At 40.7% G+C, this 25,498-nt stretch overlaps 1 protein-coding gene across 1 annotated transcript in view; it reads right to left on the reverse strand.

The window, feature by feature from the left end:
* Positions 1–25,498, reverse strand: part of CDS1 (CDP-diacylglycerol synthase 1) — a 55,036-nt gene that overhangs the window by 23,475 nt on the left and 6,063 nt on the right. The window contains exons 2-5 of the mRNA XM_036411740.2: positions 16,538–16,665; positions 9,281–9,377; positions 2,999–3,096; positions 637–776 (exon numbers count right to left, since the gene is read on the reverse strand). Of these exons, the coding sequence (XP_036267633.1) occupies positions 637–776; positions 2,999–3,096; positions 9,281–9,377; positions 16,538–16,665 (463 nt within the window). The remainder of the gene's footprint in view (positions 1–636; positions 777–2,998; positions 3,097–9,280; positions 9,378–16,537; positions 16,666–25,498) is intronic.

Genomic DNA, 25,498 nt, shown 5'->3' on the forward strand with positions numbered 1-25,498 from the left:
CTTTATAGAAAGTGATATTTTAGACACCTGTTTAATGATGTAAGTTCAACTATCTAAATCAATTTCTTAAAAATTTGTATATGATTGAGAAACTTCAATGGAAAATAAATCTGTAATCCTAACTTTATCCTAAGTATCAGATTCTCAATCTAAAATTAAAAAAAAAAACATGTGGCACAGCATACTATAAATAAAAACATTGTATTTATATATATTGTGACTATGTAATGAACCATGTCAGAAAAACTAAATACCCTGATTAAGTCTATATGAAAACTCTATTACCTGGAAACAAATAAAGCAATATAAGTGTGAAAGTTTCTTTGTAAATTATACCTGGTTATATCAATCCATATATTTAAAAGTTTCTTTACTACTATTTGCAAAGAAATTTCTCAAATACATAGAGTGACTATTAAATAAGTTCTTTTTAAAATCACCATTAAGATATAATTTCTATAAGACCCTAATAAAAAAAAGAATAGCTTTTTACATGGGACAATAAAAAATTTAAAAAAAGAAGCTGGATAACAATGTAACAAAGTAAGGATGCTATGAATTTAAACAACAAAAATAAAAATAAGCATGTAAAATCTGTTAGCTACATATCGATACATAATGTCTTCCTTAACTTACCGGCCAGATAGAGGGCAAATGATATAAATCTATGGTAGCGGATGAGGAACTGAAGTTGCTCTTCTCTTTGAACAAATGTAGCGAAATAATCAGCTACAGTCTCTCCATAGAAAAAGTAGTTGACACAGAGTAGAAAGTACCTGTAATTTAAAAATAATTAGCTTTTTATATTTGAAACTTTTTTGTGTCCCTCAAAATTCCAGAAACAATATTAGGAAACAATATGAAAAACACTTTCAACCTCACAATGTAGATTGTGAGAACATACTTGCAATCTCTCTCTTCCCCACTTCCCTCTCGCTCACACACACAGCTCTAATGCTTTTTATAGTGGAGATCCTAAGCCAAATTTCCACCTGCCCCGCACATGTTGGCATTTTTCTCCCTCTCCTCCACGCTCCCATTGGCTCCTGTTGAGCAGTGATTTTTAAGGGGCAGCAGTGGGGATAGGAGCTAGCAGCAGGTAAAAATCTCCAGCAGAACCTTTTAAAAATCATATAAATCATCTGTCCTTCCTCCAAGCTCTGGTATCTCTTTTCACTCAGGGGAAGGCTGAACCCATGAGGTTTTGCTAATGGGAGCCAGGACAAAAGGCTGACAAACACTGCCTTAGGTTCCTAGTGCCCGGGAGACAGAAAAGGGAAGGGGTGGCTTCCCTCTGTATCTCATGGAGGGAATTACCTCCCACTGTTTTCAAAGGACAAGTATTTTCATTTCTATCAGCTGTGCTACCGTTTTGCTATCCTCCTACATTGGAAACTGTCTTGGACTCTTCTGGAAGGCTGTCGCAGCCCAGTCTAGCCCACCGGTACATTTTGCCCACTGCTCCCCAATGGATGCCTTCTGCTCAGGAGGCCAGGAATGTCTCCACATGTGGCACATGCGTCCTCAGTCTCATACCTAGAACATGACGGGTGCCACTTCCCCACCCAGAACCTTCTTCTCAATCAGAAGCTTGTCTTCTTTAAGGGATGGCTTCTCTCCCACCTTCTCCTTGAGGCCTGCTGCAATCACTGCAGCCTATCCCGGCCTAACCTTTCTTCCTACACTTAGAATCAACCTGCCCTGGCTGGTGATGTCAGTGGTTAGAGCACTGGCCTGTGCACCAAAGGATTGCAGGTTTGACTCCCAAAGGCATGTGCCCGGGCTGTAGTTGCAGAAGGCAACCAGTCAATGTGTCTCTCTCACATCGATGTTCCTCTCTCTCTCTCTCTCTCTCTCTCTCTCTCTCTCTCTCTCTCTCTCTCTCTCTCAAAAATTAAAAAATCAATCCTGCATGGTTTTGAGTTTAATTATTCTCCAACTACTTAATCTACCTAACATCTTATGTACACTTTGTGACTACCAAAATCAAGAAACTATTTTTGACTATGCTGAACCCCGAAGGTGATACATATGTTTTAATAAGACACTGGCCTCTCTGGCTGATACAAATCAAATAACTAAGCTCAAAGGCATGGCAAGTAGGTTAATCGTGAACTATCATGGCATTATGTTTCCTGGTCAAGGTATTGATAACTAAAGATTGTCCCTGCAAAGTTTTTAAAAGCTATAAACTTTTAAATATTAAAATCATTTGGTAATCTATTTTACTAATGTTCACATGGATTTGTGCACACACGGTATTTCGTGGGCTGGTGAGTTAGCCAGCACTATTTACAAGGGCGCCTTACACACTGCCCCCATCAGAGTCTTCGGTATCCCCTACCTGCCCTTCATGTTGCATGTCATGGGGCCCCAGGCCTGGAGAGGAGACCAAACCACAGGAACAAAGGTGGGGTCACCCCTCCTCTCATGGCCTCCCTGCCTTACCCTGGGCCTATGGGGGCTATGGAGATGGTAGGGTGGGCCGGATTGCAGGCGTGAAGATGGGAGACAGACAGACATTTACTTTGGACTTTCCCCTCCTGAATCAACCATTGATCTCTCAAAAAACAAAAACAACTATTTTCACCTTTCAGTCTTTGTAGATATTTAATTCAGTCTCATGTCAACCGAGGGGGGAAAGCAAAAGATTACACATTTGTAACATTTTACAAAGGAAACTTATAATTATAAATGATATAAAATGTGTCTAATATTGAAGGGTTTTCTTAAAACAGGACAAGAATGATATATAGATTCTACAATATATAAATTAGATATCTCTACAAAGAGTGAAAAATGAGATATTATAACAGTTGTGTTTAAATGGAAGAGGTGATTTTCTTCTTTTCAAAATTCAGTTGCAGTTTTTAAATTTATCTTTCTCCAAAATTAATCTGTAAGATCAACTATATGGATACTGACTGATCAGAATGCCTCTCTTACCAACCTGAGAAAAGAGTCAGATTTTCATATCAAAAGGTTTTAGGTCACTTACCAGCTGAGTGTTCTAAACCATGGCAGGTCATAGGAACGATAGACTCTGTAACCTATAGTGATAATTTCATGGAAGCATTTCACTTGGATGCCTAGAACCTGAAATCAAGAGAAAACATTGACATACATTTAAAAATAAATTTTACTGATTAAAGTATTACATGTGTCCTTTATCCCATTAACCTTCCAATCCCCCCACTCACGCCCTCACCTCCCTGTTGTCTGTTTCTTGATGCTTATATTTAATAAGTAGCTTGTTGTCATATGTGCTCGAGCCTACCCATTTTTCAATTATTCTAAATGTCAGTAGCAAAAATTCAATATTCAACATCTCTAACTCCAGTTTAGAGGGTAAGCAAAACAAGGTTTTAAACAGAGATCCTTCTTAGGGTGGGAGGTGGCAGTGTAGTTCAATCTGAGGGATCACAAGTAACTAGATCAGGGCACGTGCCTGGCTGCGGGCTCCATCCCGTGTGGGGCATACAGGAGACAGCGGATTGATGATTCTCTCTCATCCTTTTTTTTTTTTTTTTTTTTTTTTAAATATACTTTATTTATTTTTCACAGAGAGGAAGGGAGAGGGATAGAGAGCTAGGAACATTGATGAGAGAGAATCATCGACCTGCTGCCTCCTGCACACCCCCTACTGGGGATGTGCCCACAACCAAGGTACATGTCCTTGACCGGAATCGAACCTGGGACCTTTCAGTCCGCAGGCTGACGCTCTATCCACTGAGCCAAACTGGTTTTGGCTCTCTCGTCTTTGATGTTTCGCTCCCTTCCTCTCTGAAATCAATAAAAAAAAAAATATGTTTTTTTAAAAAAGTTATTGGGCCCCCTCAGCCACATAAGAAATTATTATGCCAAACTACTATGAATAATTCTTAGGAAAAAGTCGTAAATGTGTGTTATAAAGACAAGAGGAAATTGAAATACTGTCCTTCAAGTAACCCTTCTACACCCAATGTCATTTTTAGACACACACAAAAAAATCACAGAGGGGACAATGCTAGATGTTAAGATAAAATGGCAAAGCCATGCTATTTATAGAACCAAGGGCTTTTAAAATACCAAACACACTGATGCACTGTTTAGGAACACATTTGCTCAAGAACCATTAGCATTGTATATGTGGTATTTTACTTAGAGGAAAAGAAGTATTTTTAATAGCACACACACCTTTATATGATCGCCGGTTATAGCGTGCAAGTAGATTTAATATGGAACTGCTGGGAAAAGATAAAACAGGACTCAAGCATTTGAGCTAATATCTATGTGTATCTTCCAGGGCTGGGCGACTACACAGAAACTGACTCTCCACGCCATCAATACTGGTAGCAATGCACATTGGTCGGACTCCATTGGCCCGATTAATGTGTTAAGAACCGTAAGACAACAACCTTTATGTAAATGCCTATTCTGCTGGTTACTGACATAGGACATCTATTCTCAGACAGGCATTGTCTGTCAGGGAGGACACACATAACTGCTAATACCATGTGGAAATAGTTACTGCTAATACCATGCGGAAATAGTTACATGGATATAAATAAGCACAGGCAAAAAGACAAACACAAACAACTGTGGGAGGGGTCAGGGGAGGGCCACAGGCAGGGCAAAGGAGGAGGAAATAGAGTTAGTTATGTGTGTAAGAGAGGACAAAGCTTGTGGTTCTCAGAGTTGCTGGAACACTGAGGTGGGGGTGATACATAGAGATAAACGGGGTCCCAGGACCATAGAAAACAGCACAAAGGAGTCTGTGCTGGTCATGAAAGGACGTGGTCAGAAAGGAGTGTCTGACGATAACAGAGGTGGAAAGAATGAACTGCAGAGGCAGCACAGATAGAGACAGCAAGGCAGGCAGGACACCGCCATCCAAATGAGTGTGGGTGAGCATCTGTCTTGGATGGGGCAGAACGGAGTGCTGGAATAACAGACATCGAGGGTAGAACTAACAGGATTGGGAGGTTGAGGAAAGGGGGGGGGCGAGAGAGAGAGGGGGGGGACACAGAGTAACACTAGGTAAGGCGTGGGAAACTGATTTATGCAGAATGGCTAGGGTTGGAATAGAAGCTGAGATCTGCATATGTTCAGTGTGAACTATGTAGGGTACCTCTGGGTTACCCAAGTGAAAGTGTCTATTCTCACTTTGGGAATCTATCCAAAGAAAATAATTCTGCATATGTTCTGCAATACGTCTGCAATATGTTGAACAGTTACTCACACACACACAACAAGAAGAAAAATCAGAACATAACCTGAACGTCTAAAAATAGCACAATGGTTTAATAACAGATGAGCCACTCCATTCCATGGAGTGGATGAATGTATTAAGCCAATACTGGTAAAACTGGGGCAACACAAAACACTGGAGAAGATACTTAGCTTCCACAGCAGGATGTGAAATGTTGGTCACATTATGACTACAACCATGGTTTTTAAAACGGAAAAGAAAAAAGGATTAAAGGAAGCATATCAAATGGCAGTATTAACTAGGTTTTCGTGGTTAATGACTGGGTTGGATGATTTTTAAAATTATCTACTTTCCAATGTAATTTTAATATACTTTTATACCTCTCACAAAGGAGAAAACTTAAACACTATTAAAAAGTAAATTATATATTGTATATTAAAAGAATTACTATAAGAGTTTCCAAGAAGGTGGGCAGGGGGTTAAGGGGGGTGCTCCTACAATAGCTTCTATATGTGCACACCTGCTTTTAAATAAAAATATGCTTTAGTAAATCCATCATCTGAAAAGTGATTTGAAGCTGTGGCTGCAACAATTAAAGTACTATAAATAAAGGTTTGAAGGGGAAAAGTTCATTTTAAGGAACATGACTATGAGTTCCATCTTAAAATAGTAGCTATCATTTCTTAGAAGTTTTTATAAAATTCTCTTGAATTAGTCATTTTTAAGTGCTGATATTATTAGGCAAATGCAAGCTATATACAATGTGTCTGACTCAAAATAAAAATGACCTAGTTAGGGATAATGGGTGTAAATGAGACTTTAAAGCACATAAAAGCAAATGAGAACCAACAGTGCATGTGTATGACCATCCATATCTCCTTACCATAAACATCATCAATGCAGCATATGTATACATGCATGTGTACCTGGGTGTAGACACGTGTGTATGCATATGCAATAAGCCTAAATAAGAGTGACAACAGTTCAAATCCAATTTAACTGCATCTATACTAATAAAAGGGTAATATGCTAATTAGACTGGATAGATCAGAAGCCCTTCTGGACGTCCTTCAAGACAAAGCCACAGTGGCTGTGAGGGCCAAGGGCCGGCAGTGTGGGGGGGGGGGGGGGGGGAGGCGGCGGAGTGGGAGAGGTGCACCACACCTTCGTAGAGGCTCAATCTGCTGTGTCTCAACCTCCCACAGCCCCTCCCATAGCCAGCCTGGCCCCAGATCACCCCCACCACCACCAGTGGGCAGTGGGCAGAGCCAGCGCTAAAAAGCAAGGGCAGAGGGCTGGCAGCTGCAGCCGGCAGAGGCAGCAGCGGTGGGTGATGGGGATGGCACCTTCCCCTGATTGGCCTGGTCACCTCCCAAGAGAGAGGCCAGAGGCAGCAGCAGCGGTGGGGTGATGGGGGCAGCACCTCCTCCTGACTGGCCTGGTCACATCCTGTAGAGGAAGGCCAGTCTGTGGCTTAGGCTGGCTCCCTGCTAGTTAAATCTACTTTAACTACATCTATACTAATCCCCCGAGGGCTTCCAGACTGTGAGAGGGGGCAGGCCAGGCTGAGGGACTTCCTCCTCCCCGCAGTGCACGAATTTTCACGCACCAGGCCTCTAGTCTTTAATATTCTTGTATTCTCCTCTGATTAAGCTTACCAAAAAAACAATCTTTCATGGGGGGGGGGAGGGATGAACAAAAAAGCCCGAGTGCTTTAGGTATTCTTGTGATTCTCTTTTTAAAAACCAGAATCCAAGGATGTCTTTAAAGGGGTTTTGAATTTTGTCATAAAAGGGTGGTGAAAAAGCATTCTACCCATTCTGGCCCTACTCCACCCCAAACAGTGTGATGTGGAGACCACGTCCCTTATTCACAGGGAGCCCACGGAGTCAGTGCATCGGGGATGCAGATGTTTTGATCAACGTCACGATCAAAACTATCTTCTAACGGAGGCTCATAATTCAAATAACCCCCAGTATTTTCAATGGCTCCTCCGTGCTGTACAAATAAACCCCAAACCTTTTCACACAGTGTGACAAGGTCCTCTGGAATCTGATCCCTAATCACTCCTCCAGGTTCAAAGGCCCTGCCTCTAGGGAAGGGCAACACGCCACGCCTTCCTGACATGCCCATGAGGACCTTTGCTCACAGCTCCTGATAGAGCCTCAGGGTCCACCCAAAGGCCCCTCAGCACAAAGCCTGCTGGCTGTCTGCCATCATGCAATCCCGCTTCCAGGCTGGACCCCTCACCATGCAGCACGGAAAAGGGCTTTGCACACACACACACACACACTCCCCTGCAGTGCCCAGGTCCCGAGGCCGGTGGTGGTCACTCCGCAACTGTAGCCCTCAGCGGGCTGGGATGCAGGCCGGGAGCCGGGCTCTTCTGTCCGGTCTCACCTGGGCGGTGTTTGCCCTGCCCACCTGGCTTTCAGACTCAGAGCTTCTGCCTTCACATTAAACTAGTCCTATCCATTATCCATTTTTATTGCAAAAAAAGAAAGAAGAAAAAAAAAAAGCTCTTCCATTTCTTATCCATTTTTGTGACCTTGATATCCCCAAGGAAGTACAAAATTAATGAGGGCTAAAAGAAAAGTGAAAGGACTTGGTGGTGGTGCTTCAGAGAGTTACTTTAAGTGGTTTCAGGGGTTGGTGGAATTTTATTTTTCTCCAAGCCTGCCTAATTTCAGTTCAAAATGGATTTCTTTTCTAGAATAAAGGAAAGCCATCTCGCATTGCTCCGAGCGTAATGCCCTGCATAGGACCAGCATGGAAGGAGAAGACAGGTGAGACAGGTGAACGGAATTCTAAGTGGGCAAGAACCAGCAGGACACGGGGAGGTGAGTGCAGAAGAAATGGCTAAACTAACGGAGATGGGATGAAGAGAAGGAAATAATACAGTAGAGACGCCACACATGCCCGAGAGCGGGCTCTCACTGTTCCCTGCTAAACCCCACTCAGCATCGAGTGACACATCTACCGAACAAACACACTCTCCTCCTCACGCCCACCCCTTTGCTCCCCACGCTTCATGCTTCTTTAGATGCCAAGGCCTTCATGTGCAGGAGTCTGTGCAGTGACCCTCCTTCCCCCAAGCTCCGTCTCTCACCACGCCAACTCCTACTCAGCCTTCAGACCGAGCACTTACGCTGGACACAGGCCTTGGAAAAGCCCTCCAGTTTCCCCTTTGCTCTCACAGCACCCTTTTTTCTTTTTTCTTTTTTTTAAATTAAATGCTTATTGCAGTTTTTAGTTGTGTTTCTGATCAATTCTCTAAAGTGTAGATCATAAGCTCCATGACAGCACCGACAGGCGTGTTTTTCTCAGTGCCCCTGAGGCAGAGGCTGGAGCTAGCACGGCGCCTGGCACATGGCAGGCATCCTGGGAGCATCTGCTAAATGAATGAATTAAATGAATGAATTAAAACTTAAAATACTTGCTGGGCCTCAGGACTTGCTGGGCTTCTCAGAGATGACAAAATCCCCAGAACAGCTCTCACCTCTCTGGTCTCCTCCTACATTCCCTCCACCGTGCTCACGATGTCCCCACCTTGGAATGCCTCCCCGCCCCCTTGTCCTGTCTCTCTTTCTGGACTAGCTGTGACATCACCTCTTCTGAGAGTCTTCCTTCATCTCTGTCTCAGGCTGTTCCAGGCGCTTGTTTACACTGTGCTCTCCCAACAAGTTCTACCCTGGGGCTTACCCCCATTTAATTACTATCCTATTTTCTCACATGGTCACTTAGATGCCTCTGCCATTGGGTTAAGTTCTTTGCAGTTAGGGATCTAGCTAACAGTCCCATATGTTAAAAAGTCACACATACGCGTGTGTTTCTGTTTTATCTTGACAAAAAGACATGCATAGGCCCTATATACTTGGTCTCCGCTGAAGGAACACATTCAAAGGCCATTTTGCAAACAGAAAAGATTAGCCTTGTTCACTTCATGAACTACAAGATGCTTAAAGGAACTGAGTTGGCTGTTACCAAGTCTTACATTGCCTTCTTGGTCACGACAGGCTCAAATTACTGCAATTCCACCAAATGCTGAAAAACAAAGCAAGAGCACCTTAGGGAAATGTAAATACTTACAAGGAGCATCAGCATAAAAGATCCCATATAGATGATCAGGAAAAACAAGGAAATCATCGTCAGAGTAAGAATTCCACGGATCCACCAGTTTTTCCACCTGCAAAGAAAATGTTTATAAAGTTAGCACTGAATGTGTCCTTAACAGCATTTTTGTGTGAGGATGGTTTCAATAATGAGTTACCAGACTTAAGGATTTTCCCTAACTATACTTTAAGAATCCCTTATAATAAAAACAAAAACAAAACAAAAAAAACCCAACCAACCAAAGAGCATCTGTTCACTCAGTGAGCGCTAAATTAAATGTAAAGATTACTACGTAAGCCAGAGAAAAGGCCTGACTTTTGTTTATTGTGAGGATGAATCATGAGACGAAGCAGTGAGGGGATGGACATGGATGTGTGCACTTCTCTCAGGGTCATTCAGAAGGGAAGGAGGAGGCAGGTGCAAAAGTCCTCCCAAGCGATGACCAATCCTTTGGGGAACTGGACAAAAATAATACGATTCCAAGGTGGTTCAGACAGAGTGGGTGACCTTCTGATGAGTAAGAGGAAAGAGAGGCTGATGCAGAACTGAAACTGGAGAGCACAGCAATGCCAGTGAAAGGCAGAAGGTGCCGGCGAGGAGGTCAGTCGCAGAGGACAAGGCCAAACTGAATATCACGTCCTTCTGTGGCTCAGTGTGCAGCTGCTCTCCTTGGCTGGGGACAGGGCCCTCAGTAGAAAGGCATTTTCTTCTCTGGGCCTTTGCTTGTTCCTTACAGCACAGCGTCCACGCTGGCACAACGACCTGGTTGCTGAGAATTCATCTCCCTCAATCCCCAGGCAGCTGTCAGTCAGGGTCTGGGTCCCCCACCCTCAGGAGCCTTCCACTTCATCCTCAGTGCACCTTACAAATACTGTCACTCTTTATGTGGCCATGTCATGAAAAATGTCGGCAGCTGCTTTTGACACATGTAAAATGATTCTACTACCACCTGTGTATAGATGATGATTTCTGAATCTAAAATTGCTGCCCTGCTTTTTTCATTCTACATGCATTTTACATTATACACACAGTAGTTTTTTTAAGACATCTGATTTCTACTGATTCAAATGGTAACATTTAAATTATGTTACAAGAGATTTGGATTCAACTTAAAGTATGACAACATATATGTACAATATCTAAGCAAGTCTCCTTCCCATAAAAGAAACAGTTGCCAATTTCGTCTGTTTATTAAATATTGATTGTATTCCCTGCTTCTAATCACCCTCCTATACAGTCCAGATACTTGTTAAATATCTCTTTCATCGTGTCATTTCTACACTCAAGATCTAAAATACCAACATTAAATCCAAACTCTTTTATCTAGCTTCTAAGATTTTTCATTGTCAAATTGTTCTTAGCCGACTTTATTTTCCTCTGCTGTTCAACCAACTATGTAGACACATACATTTCTCACAGACTGTAAGCTTTGGGGCTGAAATGAAATGAGTATAGAGTAAAAAATGGTATAGATGAAAGGTTTCATTAAGTTTTAGAGATATAGCCCTTCATGGGCTAATGAATGGATTAGAGAATCAGGTTAGGTCACAGAGCTGGTCAGAGGTAAATTAAGGACATAACACAGTCTCCTGCTAATAACCCTGGCCTGCTTGCATGAAACCTAGATGTGCTCTTAGCCCTTCTTAATAACTGATCCTCAGACTCAGAATTACCTAAACCTCTCTAGTCAGTTGGACACTATGTAAGGGTTCAAAATCAGCCCCATGGTAGATGTTGCTCATGTCCATATGTTCCTCTGTTAGATGCCTAGCTTTGAACTTCAGAGAATGGTAGCTGCTGAGAACCAGAGATTTTAAACAGGAAACCTATTGTCTTCATATCACCCCAAAATCTCATGGCAACTCAAAACCAGGGTCTTCAAAGAACATATACTATCTGGTTGTCTTTTATGTAGGTATTTCCCCTCTGAGAAAAATTCTCACACTCTAATAAAATTAAAGACTTACTTCCCTTATTTATTTTAACTTAACTGATTCCCCAAATTTCCCAAGAATACCTAATACTAAGTTAAGCACATATATATCCACTGTTACAGTAACCAAAAGTCATCTTTCAGGAAAGAAGACTGAATTTAAAGCAGAGCACAATATGAAAAAAAAAAGAAAGAAAGAAAGAAAGAAAGAAAGAAAGAAAGAAAGAAAGAAAGAAAAGAAAAGAAAAGAAAAGAAAAGAAAAGAAAAGAAAAGAAAACAACTGTTACTAAAAACCAGAGGACAGTCTGGTTCTGAATTCAAAATTCTCCAGCTCCTTTCCCCACTTCCAGGATCACATTAGAGAACGCCTTAATTTTGAGTTTGTTATCACCTCACAGATTGTTTTGGAAAAAGGAACTGAGAATCAGTAGAGGAAAAGTGTATTCAAGTTTAATGTCATGAGGACCTGTCTGAGCCAGAAATGAGATTTCCAAAAAAGTATGTAATTAATCAGTATTCTTGAAAGTGATTAAAGTGATAAAACACATTGTTCACATCAATTTGAGTATGTACAATGACTTACCATTACGTGGCTTTTATTTCAAAAGTAATGACAAGGTTTTAAAAAAAAACAAAACAAAAAAAATAACCAACAAACTAGTGCCAAAAGCATCATGAGTCATCAAGAACCTGGTTTGACAAGACAGTTCACCTGAGCCAAGAACTGGGCCACAGAGGCACTCCTCAAAAATAAGCAAGAATGGGCCCTGACGGGGTAGGTCAGTGGTTAGAGCATCAACCTCATATGCCTAAGTATCAGGTTCAATCCCAGGTCCGGGCACATACAAGAATCAACCAATGAATGCATAGATGGGTGCAACAACAAGTTCATGTTTCTCTCCCTCTCTCTCTACAATCAATCAATCAATATTTTTAAAGATAAAAAATAAACAAAATTTAGTGGCAAAGAGGGGGAGTTTTGAGAATGTCCATCTACCAGCATTTGGAGAAAGTGCACAGGAAATGTATAGGTTCCAGGAAGGGAGGGAGTTAGGGAGAGAGGGAGGAATTTAGGGAGGGAGAGAGGGAGGGGAAGAGAGGGAAGGGGAGGGGAGAAAGGAAGATGGCATTACGGCTATACCTGGATGTGTCCTGGGCTTCTCAGCCTCAGAACGGTATTGTTTCATGCCAGATAATTCTTTATTGTGAAGCACTGTTCTGCGTACTGTAGGATGTTTAGCAGGAATCCTCTTTAGTCTCTACCCACTAGATGCTAGAAGCGCCATCTCTCATTGTGACAACCAAAAAGGTCTCCAGACACTGCCCGGGATGCAACCCACAAGCTAGACTCCTAGCTGAGGAAGAGCTTCAGTAAGGACAAAGCCAGCCTTAAGTGGCTTAGGAGTGCTCAGACACAGGTCAAGAAACAGTGGCTCAGACACAGTGCCAAATGACCGAAGATCTTTCAGGCTCCTTCCAATTTCAACAACTTAAAGACTTTTTGACATTGTATATTAAAGCCTCAAAAGTAAGCCTGAACCTTGACCAAGCAATTTCACTTTTAAGATTTTATCCTAAGAAAATAATTACAGTTGCTAAATAAAAGTTATCTCTAAAGAAAAACGTTTAATGCAAAATTGTTTTTGAGCATGAGAATTTAGAAATCAGCTAAATGCCCAGCGACAGCTCTTTAAACTACAGTCATGCAAAGGAATATATTTAAGGATATTTTATGTATATTTAAGGATATTTGTTCCTAATACCCCGGAATGAAAATGAAAACAGACAAGCAGAAAATAGTACAACGCTATTTTTATACCACACACCACACACACACAAAAATATGTACAAGAGGAAAAGGTTTCAGATTAAACACCGCAATACTTCAAATATCAATGTCTTTGTGAGAGGATAATAGGGTGTTTCCCTGTAATTCATGAAAATTTCTTATGTAACTAGTTTTTTAATCCTATGTATCCACCACTTCTAAATCATTGTAACACAAGACTACCATATTTTCCAGCGTATAAGACGACCCCCTAATTTCACAGTTAAAACATAGGTTTAGGCCTATATTCGCTGTATAAGACTACCCCCCACTTCCGAGGCAACACCAGTTTTTTTAATAGACCACCTCTCTGACTCTGGCCAATCCGAGCAGGCTTTTTATGCATGCAAATTATACATGCTCTGTACCCGAAGCTACACTGTGTTCTAGTAAAAAGCCTGCTCAGATTGGCCAGAGTCAGAGAGGCAGTCTATTAAAAAAAAGAACTGGTGTTGCCTCGGAAGTGGGGGGTAGTCTTATACAGCGAATATACCTATGTTTTAACTGTAAAATTAGTGGGTCGTCTTATACGCCGGAAAATACGGTATTTAAAGTAGTACAGAGGCTAAAATGGAATAAGATAGAGACTTTGAAACATTCATGTAACTTCTACACTGAAGTTTTATGAGAAGATTGCAACTGGTAACATATCCTCTATTGTTCATTAAAAAAAAAAAAAAAAATCTTGCCCTGGCTGGTTTTGCTCATGCAGTCTGTGGAGTGAAGGGTCCTGGGTTTGATTCTGGTCAAGGGCACATGCCCGGGGTTGCAGGCTTGGTCCCCAATAGGGGGTGTGCAGGAGGCAGCCAATCAATGATTCTCTGTTATCATGGATGTTTCTATCGCTTTCTCCCTTTCTTTCTGAAATAAAAATATTTTTTAAATAAAAAAATTAAATAATTCTTTTATAAATAGAGCACAATGCCTAGATTCAGAATGTGGTTATATTGTCTACTAGCCACATGACTCTGGATATATAAAATTTCTGTGCCTCAGTTTCCTCATTTGTGAAATAGGTATATAAGTGTACCTGTGTTGCAGGTTGAGAATAAGTTAGTCAATACATGTACACAGTATATGCTCAATAAATATCAGCTGCTATTATTTGCTATTGTTGCTTTACAACAATGGGGGGAGAACCTTAATTGTTAAGAAATTATTATTGACACATAGGAATCTAGCATCATTCTTATATAAATCAATATAAGTTTCCAAATCTGCTATAGACCTGCTAAGATTTTAAAGCAAAGATACTTTTGTCAACTAGGTCATAAAAGTAATTGGGATCAAGACTATTAAAATAATAATCATGTTTTGAATATCAGCAAAAAATTTGTTCTATTGGTTAAAATAATTATGAAAACTTTTCTTTGAAGCAATTTATTTCTAACACTAGAGGCCCAGTGCATGAAATTCGTGCACTGGGGGGCGGGGGGGGGGTCCCCCTCAGCCTGGCCTGCACCCTCTCCAATCCAGGACCCCTCTCATCTGGAACCTAACCGCTGGCTCCTAACTGCTCACCTGCCTGCCTGCCTGACTTCCCCTAACCACTCTGCTTGCCTGCCTGATTGCCCCTAACCACCTCTGCCTGCCTGCCTAAATGCTCCTAACCTCTCTGCCTCTCTGTTTGATTGCCCTAAATCCTCCCCTGCTGGTCTGAGTGCCCCTAACAACCTCTGATTTCCTGTCTGATGGCCCTAACTACTCCCCTGCTGGCCTGTTTGCCCCTAACTCTCTCCCCTGCTGGCCTGATCACCCTTAACCGCCTCTGCCTCCGTCCCCCCACTATGGCTTTGTCAGGAAGGACGTCGGGTCTATCTGGTCTAATTAGCATATTACTCTTTTATTAACATAGATGGTTATAACCTAGAAGCTAAAAACAGAAAAACTCACATTACATTAACCAGATATGACTAAACCATTTTTTTTGTTGTTGTTGTTATAATCCATGGGTAGTAAAATCAATTTAGTAAGTTACATCCAAAATATGTTATTCAATAACAGAATAGTATCAAACAGGAAAAAAAGGACATCACACAACAATGATAAGAACTGTTTCATAACACTTTTGTAGCAGTTAAAATATACATTTGTTTATCTCTTGGGATGTGGTGTGAAATGTACCTCTTACTGCATGTCACAGTCAAAAACATGGAAAAACTGTTCCATACCAACATTTAAGATTTCACAAATTAATCTAAAGAAAAGCTTAGATTTATTTTGCTTTTATAGATTTTATAATTCATATTACTAAAGCATACAAAGGAGGACAATATAAAATTAGGTAAAATTTGTTACTGATCACACATTTTAAAATATAGCACAAATATAAAATGGTAAAAGGTTGCAGAGTTTTGGACAATAATTTAAAACTCAGTTTAAAAAAGTGAGCTATATTGCAAAAACAGGTTTGGCTTAGGGATGGAGCATCAGCCTGCAGACTGAGGGGTCCCAGATTCAATTACAGTTAAGGGCATGTTCCTTGGTTGTGGGGGCATATAGTGGGAGGTGTATAGGAGGCAGCTGATCAATGTTTCTCTCTCATCAATGTTTCTGGCTTTCTGTCCCTCTCTCCCTTCCTCTCTGTGAAAAATCAATTTTATATATATATATATATATATTTATTTATTTATTTTTAAATGAGCTACGTCCCTCTGGTACTTGAGAACAGGAAACAGAGAATATAGAATTTTCTTTATTAAATGTTCCCACACCAGAAAAGGCAACCTGATGTAATAAATAGATCACTTGCTTCAGAAATCTGACCAACTGGAATAAGAATCCCAGGTCTGCATCTCATAGCCCTGTAACCTTTACCAGGTAACCTCTCAGATTTGGTTTTCTCATCTATAATAATAAAAGGGTAATATGTCAGGCGTCTTCAAACTACGGCCCGCGGGCCACATGCAGCCCGAAGAGGAGTCTGATCCGGCCCGCCAGGTTTTTTGGGCAGTGAGCGCAGCCGAGGTGTTACAGTAGGAATTAGTAGTTCATATAGTCCGGCCCTCCAGCTCTCTGAGGGACCGTGATCTGGCCCCCACTTTAAAAAGTTTGAGGACCCCTGTCAGCTAAATAGACCAGACGTCGTCTGGACATCATTCAGGACGTCCTTCCTGACAAAGCCAGGGCCAAGGGAAGCCAGCCAGGATCCCGGGTGTCTGCAGGTGGCCAAGGGGAAGCCTGGGTCCCGGGTGCTGGAGGGAAGCCAGTGCTGGCAGCCGGGGGAAAGAGGCCTACTCTCGCACGAATTTTGTGCATTGGGCCTCTAGTAACTCATAAGATCTTAAGGATTAAATGAAGGATGCACATTAAGCATTTAATACTATGTTTGCTTCACCTACAATGAAAACATATAAGCCTTCTCTCTCAGAGCTCCAAAGCTTAGAAATAGTGAAAATAGTACTACATGGGCCAGGATAACCCCACAACTTATCTTGTGCACCTATGATATCCATCTTTATCCAATCATACCTTGAAGATAAACCAGAGAGTGCTTTCTTGAGGATCTCAGGGGTTCTATCTGAGGATGGTGGAATTTCTGGAATCTCAGAATCTGCTCTGGAATCCAAATCTCCATATCTGTCATCAATATCTGTTTCCTAAAGTTAAAGAGAAAAGAAGATCACTCTGTTAAATAGAAAGGGGGGGGGAAAAAAAGCCACACACTTGCTAATTATTTATTGCTCTGTGTGTCAAATCTCAGTTACATAACTTGAAACAAAGAAACAACTATTAACTCACCTTGACTATCCAACCTCTCTTGTACTTCCTTGTTAGGAAAGTTTTATTATCTGTGCTAAAATCTATCAATGAAAAGGACTCGTGTAAACAAAAGACGAAGAGAAACTCCCTATATTGCCTAAAACATAAATTTACCACAAGAATTAAATATTTATTCCTTTGATACTTCACTGGGAGAACATAGTGTTATTCCATATAGATTCCGATAAGCTCTTTTTATTGGTTACAGTCAAAGCAACAACCAGGGTAATATCTGACACTGGCACAGCATTATATATCTATAAAGCATATATAACTCGGTTTTGAAGTTGTTTGCTATGCTGTCCTGTAACAGTCTCCACTCCTGCATCCTCCCCTCTCCTACACCCCCACCCAAGCAACCTTCAGTAAAGAATGCTACACCCGCCTGCACTTTGGGGAAGTGGTTTACAGAGGAGGGACCGGGGCTACAGGGACCAACAGAGGGAGAGGAACGAGAGTATTCACAGGAGGTGAGTACCAGCAGGAGCATTGAGCCGATCATTGGGCCAGGAGTGATCCTAGGAATGGATCCAAGGATTCATTCAGGAATCTCAAACCAAACAGCCCTATCAGCAGACGGCTTCGCCCCGTCAGACATTTTCTTTACCTATAGAATGGAAGCTTTTCATATAATGCCAAGGACTTACTGAAGTCAAAGGAGAGAGCTATCGCTATGATTGCAGCAAGTCTTCCAATTCCTCATGAAGTGTCTTACCAAATAACACATTAGCCTTGGGGGTCTATTTTCAGTTTTCATAAAGTAGTAGTAAATTTTTGCTTACTAAAGATAACGTTCCTACTATACAATTATGAAATTAAATGATGCTATACCAAAAATGACAAATGAAACAGACATGCCAAATCCCCACTGTGACACTGAGAGCCAGCTGGCCCCAAAGCAGCTTAAGCAGAAAGAGATGTTGACTTAATAAACCGCCACACAAAGTGTCCCCTGAAAATATCAGGGAACCTGCTGAGGCCTGACAGGCCAGCAGGTCTTTGATATCTGGAACAATGAAGCCTCTCTCTCTCTCTTTCTTTCTCTCTCTCTCTCTCTCTCTCTCTCTCTCTCTCTCTCTCTCTCTCTCTCTCTCTCTCTCTCTCTCTCACATTTTGGTCTTTTCCCTGCTACTCTTTTTTTCACCTTCAAGAACCCAGAGTTTCCCTGCAGGGGTGGTGTGAGTGGTAGTGGAGACGGTGACCAATGGAAATGTTCCCATATGGCAGCACCACCACGTTGTACAAAGACCACTAGACTAGGAAGCAGGGGTTGCCAGTACGAAGGCCACCTGTTCTCTACCCAGAAGAGTGGCAAAGGGCAAATCACTTATCTCTTTAAAAAAAAATCACACACTCAGCTTTTGGTTTCCTCATAAAATAAAAGTTTTGGGCCATAATTCAAACTGTGGAAACACTAACCCTTTCAGCAAGCCACTTCGGTCCACTTGCCAATGATGGTGATATGCCAAGGCCCTCCTCTCCACACCCTCAAGAAAGTGGTCCTGTTTTTACTTTTATTATTGAAGCTTCTGGGTTCTATTTTATACAGTCAGAGAAACACAAAATGAAAAACTTAAGTTTTAACTAGGCTTCTTCATTTCATGCTAATCACTAAAGAATAAAAGGCAGTGCTTAAATAGTGGCCTTCTAGAGCAATTTTCCTCAACTTTGGGAATTAGAAGCAGAGATTCTTGTGTTTCTGCATTTCTTGTATGGATCCTGTTACAGATGCCAGACTTGACAAGGAAAACAAGAGTGTGATTGCAGGTAATGGGAAGAAGGAAGCAGCACTTGAATGCAGGCTGAATGAAGGTTCTTAACATGTTTAAGAACACCAAATTAGGAGCTTTTCCCCAATCCCTAAATTTAAAGACAATAATCCTCCCCTTTCTATCTTTTTAAAAATATTTTTATTGATTTCAGAGAGGAAGAGAGAGAAATATCAATGATGAGAGAATCATTGATTGGGTGCCTCCTGCATGCCCCTTACTGGGGAGCAAGCCCACAACCTGGGCAGGTGCCTTGACCAGAATCCAACCCAGGAGCGTTCAGTCTGTAGGCCGACATTCTCTCCACTGAGCAAAACTGGCTAGGACCTCTTTCCTTCTAAAGCCTGGGTTCTCCCACTACCCACCAGGGGCTGTACCCTCTTAGCTTCCCATCTCTCTCTAGACTACCTCAAGACTCCCCATACACCGGGTCTCTAGCTCCTAACATGGATTGGGTTTTCCACTAGCATCCCCTGAAATTCAACAGAAGCAAATTGACCTCTCTTTTTCCACACCAAACCCGCTGCCCCTTCTACATTTCCTCTTCAGGAAGACACCACCACCAAACAGGTAACCAATTAAATCAGGTCAGGCACCTGGCTACCAACTGAACAATTCCATTTCCTTTCACCAAAACACATCTGCGTAGCACCAGGCCCGGTATTAGTCTTTCCCCCACGTCCATCCCCACCCATGGCTACTGTTCCTGAGCATCTGGTGCCTCAGTGCTTCATCCCCCTACCCTCTCTACTTTATTTTCAATATAAAAGGAATCCTTCTAAACTGCACATTGAATCTTAACACTCCGCAACCTAAAACCACAGGATCCAATCAAACCACCTGACATTGCTTTTACTGTTCACGATGGCACCCCTCTTTGATGACTCCCCAGTTTTCACACCACACTGTTCTCTCTCTTACATCCAAATATTTGTTCCACCTATAAAATACAAACTGTGCATTTTCTCTGTTGCACGCATCCTGGTCCAAATCTTCCCGTTCAGATTCCTAAAACCTGGCTACGGCCCACTCATCCTCTGACCTTGGTTTCAAGGTCACATCTTTTACAAATGTCTTCCCGGACCCCCAGCTCCAGGTAGGCTGCTCTTCAAATGTGTTTCCACAATTTCCCTTAGGTTTACCTATTAGTCTACATTAAAAGTGTATGTTTGCTTGTCTATATTTTTCAGTAGTCCACAAGCTTTGTGAGAAGAGGAAATACCATCCATTGGCCTCATTCTTAATCCCAAGAGGCCAGCAGAGGGCTTATACACTGGCTTGCATTTATTAGGTAATACATAAATAGGTGGTTAATGCTAACATTAGGATTAAAATTAGAAGTTCTCCTTTGTTGCTAGATGAATAGTCTTGACAAAGTTGTGTGGTCAATTCCACCTCTGTGTAATGAGGGCTTATGGACTTTTCAAAATATGAAATTTAATGAAAGTATGTCTAGTAAATGAAGGTTGAAGAAATAAAAGTTTCTTTATTTACCCTGTAAATCCAAATCCATGATTAGAAAACATGAGCAAAAGCACTTTACAAATATTGATTTATTTATTCCTCACATTAACCTAGAGGTAGGTAAATAACCACCTCTATTCTATAGGTAAAAAAAATTGAGGTTCGCCCAGCTGGCATGTCTCAGTGGTTGAGCATCAGCCTATGAACCAGAAGGTTGTGGCTTATTTCCAGGTCAGGGCATATGCAGGATTGCGAGCTTCATTCCCAATGTAGGGCATGCAGCAGACTGATGATTCTCCCTCATCATTGATGTTTCTAGCTCTCCCTCTCTCTCTTCCTATGGGAAATCAATAAAAAATATATATATTTAAAAATAAACTGAGGCTCTGAAAGATTAAGTAAAGTGTCCAAGTTTACAGAGATCTAAAGAAATGTAGCTAAACTTTGAAATCATACAGGAGCATAATTAAAATGACAATTCTCTCCCAAATTGATCTACAGATTCAGTGCAGCCCCAATAAACATCTCAACAGGCGCTTTGTTTTATTTTTGTAGAAATGCACACACTGCCTTCCCCTCTGGGATTGAGGGTTACTGGGGGATTCTGTCTGAATGAGGCTGGATGCTGTGAGGACTGGGTGAGACAGGACTGAGGGGACTGAGGGACTGAGGCTGGATGAGGTGGGGCTGAATGAGGTGTATGGTGTTTGCCACCCCCCGACAGGGACAGGGCTGAGGGGACTGGGAGATTCCAGCTGGATGAGGCAGATCTGAGGGGACTGGGCACCGCCATCTTGTGAGGGCATGAGGGTCAATTAGCATATTCTCTCTTTATTGGCTCAGGTGCCACCATCTTGTGAGTGTTTGATGGTCAATTAGCATATTACCTCTTTATTAGATAGGAGTCTAGAAAATATAAACTCATCTATTGAGCCAGAAAGCAGATCGGTGGTTATCTGGGAGTGAGGAGGGAAATGCAAAAGAGCAGGAACAGAAAACTTTTGTAGTGATGGATAGGTTCATTATCTTATCTTTAGTGATGAATTTATACATGCAAACATAGTTTCATTTTTTTGCATGTATCTGTCCAATTTCCCCAACACCATTTATTGAAGAGACTATCTTAACTCCATTGTATGTTCTTGCTTCCTTTGTCAAATATTAATTGAGCATAGTGGTTTAGGTCAATTTCTGGGTTCTCTATTCTATTCCATTGGTCTATATGTCTTTTCTTGTGCCAATACCAGGCAGTTTTGAGAACAGTGGCTTTGTAATACAGCTTGAAATCTGATATTGAGATCCCTCCTACTTTGTTCTTTCTCAGGATTGCTGCAGCTATTCGAGGTCTTTTTTTATTCCAGATGAATTTTTGGAGAGTTCATTCTAGGTCTGTGAAATATGTCATTGGTATTTCAAATTTAATGGGGAGTTCATTGAATCTATAGTTTGCTTTGGGTAGTATGGACATTTTAATGATGTTGATTTTACCAATTCATGAACACAGTATATTCTTCCATCTGTTTATGTCTTCCTCTATCTCTTTTTTTAAGTGTCCGATAGTTTTCCAAGTATAGGTCTTCTACCTCCTTAGTTTATTTGTATGCATTTTAATTTTTTTTTTTTGGTGTAATGGTAAATAGGATTTTTTTTTAATCTCTATTTCACTATTGGTGAATAAAAATGCCAATAGACCTAAATAGATACTTTTTAAAGAGAAGATAAGGAAGGCTAAGAGACATATGAAAACATGCTCAGAGTCACTAATTATCCAAGAGATGCAAATCAAAACCACAATGCGGTACCATCTCACACCTGTCAGAATAGCTATCATTAACAAATCAACAAACGACAAGTGCTGGTGAGGATGTGGAGAAAAAGAAATCCTCATACACTGCTGGTAGGAATGCAGACTGGGGCAGCCTCTGTGGAGAACAGTATGGAGTTTCCTCAAAAAAACTAAAAATGGAACTCTCATATGACCCAGTAATCCCACTTTTAGGAATATATCCCAAGAAACTAGAAACACCAATCAGAAAGAATATATGTACCCCTATATTCATAGCAGCACAATTTATCATTGATAAGATTTGGAAACAGCCTAAATGCCCATCAGCAGATGAGTGGATTAAAAAACTGTGGTACATCTACACAATACTGCTGTAAAAAAGGAGTTCTTACCATTTGCAACAACATGGATGGAACTGGAGAGCATTATGCTAAGTGAAATAAGCCAGTCAGAGAAAGATAAATATCACATGATCTCACTCATTTGTGGAATGTAATGAACAACATAAACTGATGAACAAAAACAGATCCATGACCTAACCAGTTTGGCTCAGTGGATAAAGCATTGGCCTGTGGACTGAAAGGTCCCAGGTTCAATTCCAATCAAGGGTATGTACCTTGGTTGCAGGCACATCCCCAGTAGGAGGTGTGCACAGTGATCATTCTGCCATTTGGTCGATTTGCCTATTACCCTTTTATTATATAGGATTATATAGGATACCTTTAGAATGTCAGGGTAATTGCCTTTTCCCAGACCCATCCCGCACAATATCCTATCAGAGCAGGAGACCACAGAACCCCTTCATTGTTATTGTTATCATGTTAATTAACTATCGTACACCACCAATGTAAAAAAAAGTATGATCTATTTTTTTATTTTGTGTCCAATCCCAGAGATTTCCTCACCTTTGCTTTCTCCCCCCTCTCTATTCTATCACTAATGGATTTCATGCTACCACTTTATGTCTTGTCCCTTGATTCTAATGTAAAAATAAGCTGCAAAGTTGCCATTCTCTAGAGCATTTTCTCAATCCACTGAGATTTTGCTTCCCAGCAATTGTCATCAGTTTGGCTCAAATAAACTTAACTCTTAAATCAACAATTTTCAAACTTTTTTCTCAGGTGTAAACTAAACCTATTTTCCTTGTCTACATAATTGTTATAAAGAGATTCAAATTGGTATTATGCACATGTATTTTACAAACTATAGTTTGTTATCTTTATTCCACTGACAAGGAAAAAATTCTGATATGTTCAAAACTAAAATTAAAGCATCCGTAAAGGGAGAGAGACAGAAGAGTAAGCTTGTTAACAGCTGTGGACCAGCTCTGATATAAGATTGCTCACATCCCTGCATATTTGCTAGAATTTAGAATAAATTCCAGGTGGCTGTTTCCACGGATTATTTTAGCCAGGCACCATGCAACCAGGGGCCTCCACCTGCTTACCTCTCAACTTCTGGCCGCTGCCCGAACCCATCCATAGGAGCGGCCACTTCTTCATGCAGACCCTGTGCCTATCCCAGAGTTGGTCCTGCTCGCTTCACCTTCTCCCACCCCTACCTGCAGCTAATGTAAATTCTGTCAGATTACCTCCTTTTTCTCTCTACCCACAATACCGGCAAACTCCCAGACCATGGACATAGATGGATATGTTGCCATGCTGCTGCTGGTTTGGGCTACATGCTCCAGTCCAGTCTTCTTATGTTTGCTAGCAATGGCCTAATAAACTCCTTCTTTTAAAAAGTTAAATTTTTTTGTTTACCACCTTGCAGTTGTTGAGCAACAAATAAGTCATGGCCTCACCCATTTTCATAAATGTAGAAAGAGCCACAAGAAAAAGGTGACATTCAATCAGAACTTCAAATACAATGGGCACCAAATAAAGCTTTACTGAATGCACAGAACCAAGTCAAGCCTCACAAAAGAAGTCTACAAATTTTAAATGACCTATTTTCTTTATCCTAAATTAAAACATGCATTTCTTTTCTTTTTATGTTTTAAAATATATTTTTTATTGATTTTAGAGAGAGAGAAAGGGAAAGGGGGAGAGAAACATCAATGATGAGATTGAATCCGCAACCCAGGCATGTGCCCCAAGCAGGAATCAAACCATGACCTCCTGGTTCATAGGATGACGCTCAACCACTGAGCCATGCGTGCCAGGCAAAACATCCATTTCTTTTAAAAAACATTCCCAAATACAGAAGAGATAAAGAAAAATAAACACATAGAATTTTGATATTTAGCTGTGCTAACCATGAAAAAGCACGTGAAAGTCTGTTTTTAAAAAATGGTAAATATATATATATATAATATATATAATATATATAATATATATATTATATATATACCTATAAACATAAATACAAAAATAATCATACTATACAAATATATTTTATAATTTTTCTTTATGAGATAACCTTCCAGAATAGTACTACTTTAAGCAAGTCTTCCCAATTTTCCCTAGTACATTTATGACGAAGTATTGTTTTCATCAGAATGTTTATTGCATCCAAAGCTTAATATAGGTAATGGCATCCTATAGTAAAAATCTCTCAAAGTTTTAAGAAAATAAAGTGTTTTAATGGACATTTTCTTTTTATTTATTTATTTATTTATTTATTTATTTATTTTAATGTATTTTATTGATTTTTTACAGAGAGGAAGGGAGAGAGATAGAGAGTTAGAAACATTGATGAGAGAGAGTCATCGGTCAGCTGCCTCTTGCACACCCCCTACTGGGGATATGCCCGCAACCAAGGTACATGCCCTTGACCAGAATCGAACCTAGGACCCTTCAGTCCCCAAGCCGATGCTCTATCCATTGAGCCAAACTGGTTTTGGCAGAAAATAAAATGTTTTAAAGTTAAGATCACAAACAGCAAGTAAAAACTCACACCAGAATATTCTTTAGAAATCTCAACTATAACATAAAGCATACTTGAAAGACCTGGTCCACACAACTTACCGCCTAAATTAACATGACTTTAGAATTTGACTGACTTGTTAGCATAACTTTGCTATCCCTGGAGTTTAGATCTGGAGCTCATGGTTCATCCACAAGAACTTGTGAAGACAAACCTTCTCTCTACTGGAAGCAGCAACAACTTTCCTCCAAAGACTCAAAATCCTCACTTGGCTATTGCCACCAACCCAAGACTGTTATATTGTGATCCGTAACTAATCCTAAACTACTGAAAGACTCAAGAATTTTATTCCAATTCTCAATGAAATCCAACCTCGCCCTTCTCCCTCCAAGACTCTGCTACAGCTCTGTCCAGGTATTCTCCCTCACCAACCGAAGCCATAAACTCAACTTTGTCTTATCAACTGGTCGGTTGGCAATATTTGGAGAACCAGCATTCAAAACATATTGTTAAATAATAAAATGAATGTGCTTCAATGACTAAAGAATCATGGAAAGTTATTTAGGTGGTAATACTAACAATCAACAATTCAGGAGTATCAGCCAAAAGGGTATCTAGAAATCTAGATCTAAATATTAGCATTGTATATTGTATAATGGCCTAGATTTGTATAAAAATGTATAGAAAATATTTATTACACTTACAGGTGACACCAAGACAACCCATAGTGAAGTGTTCCAAAATTAAGAATTTTCAGAAATACAAGTTCACCAAAAATTAAAA

The sequence above is a fragment of the Pipistrellus kuhlii genome, unplaced genomic scaffold (genome assembly GCF_014108245.1).
Source record: "Pipistrellus kuhlii isolate mPipKuh1 unplaced genomic scaffold, mPipKuh1.p scaffold_m20_p_1, whole genome shotgun sequence".
Lineage (NCBI taxonomy): Eukaryota > Metazoa > Chordata > Mammalia > Chiroptera > Vespertilionidae > Pipistrellus > Pipistrellus kuhlii.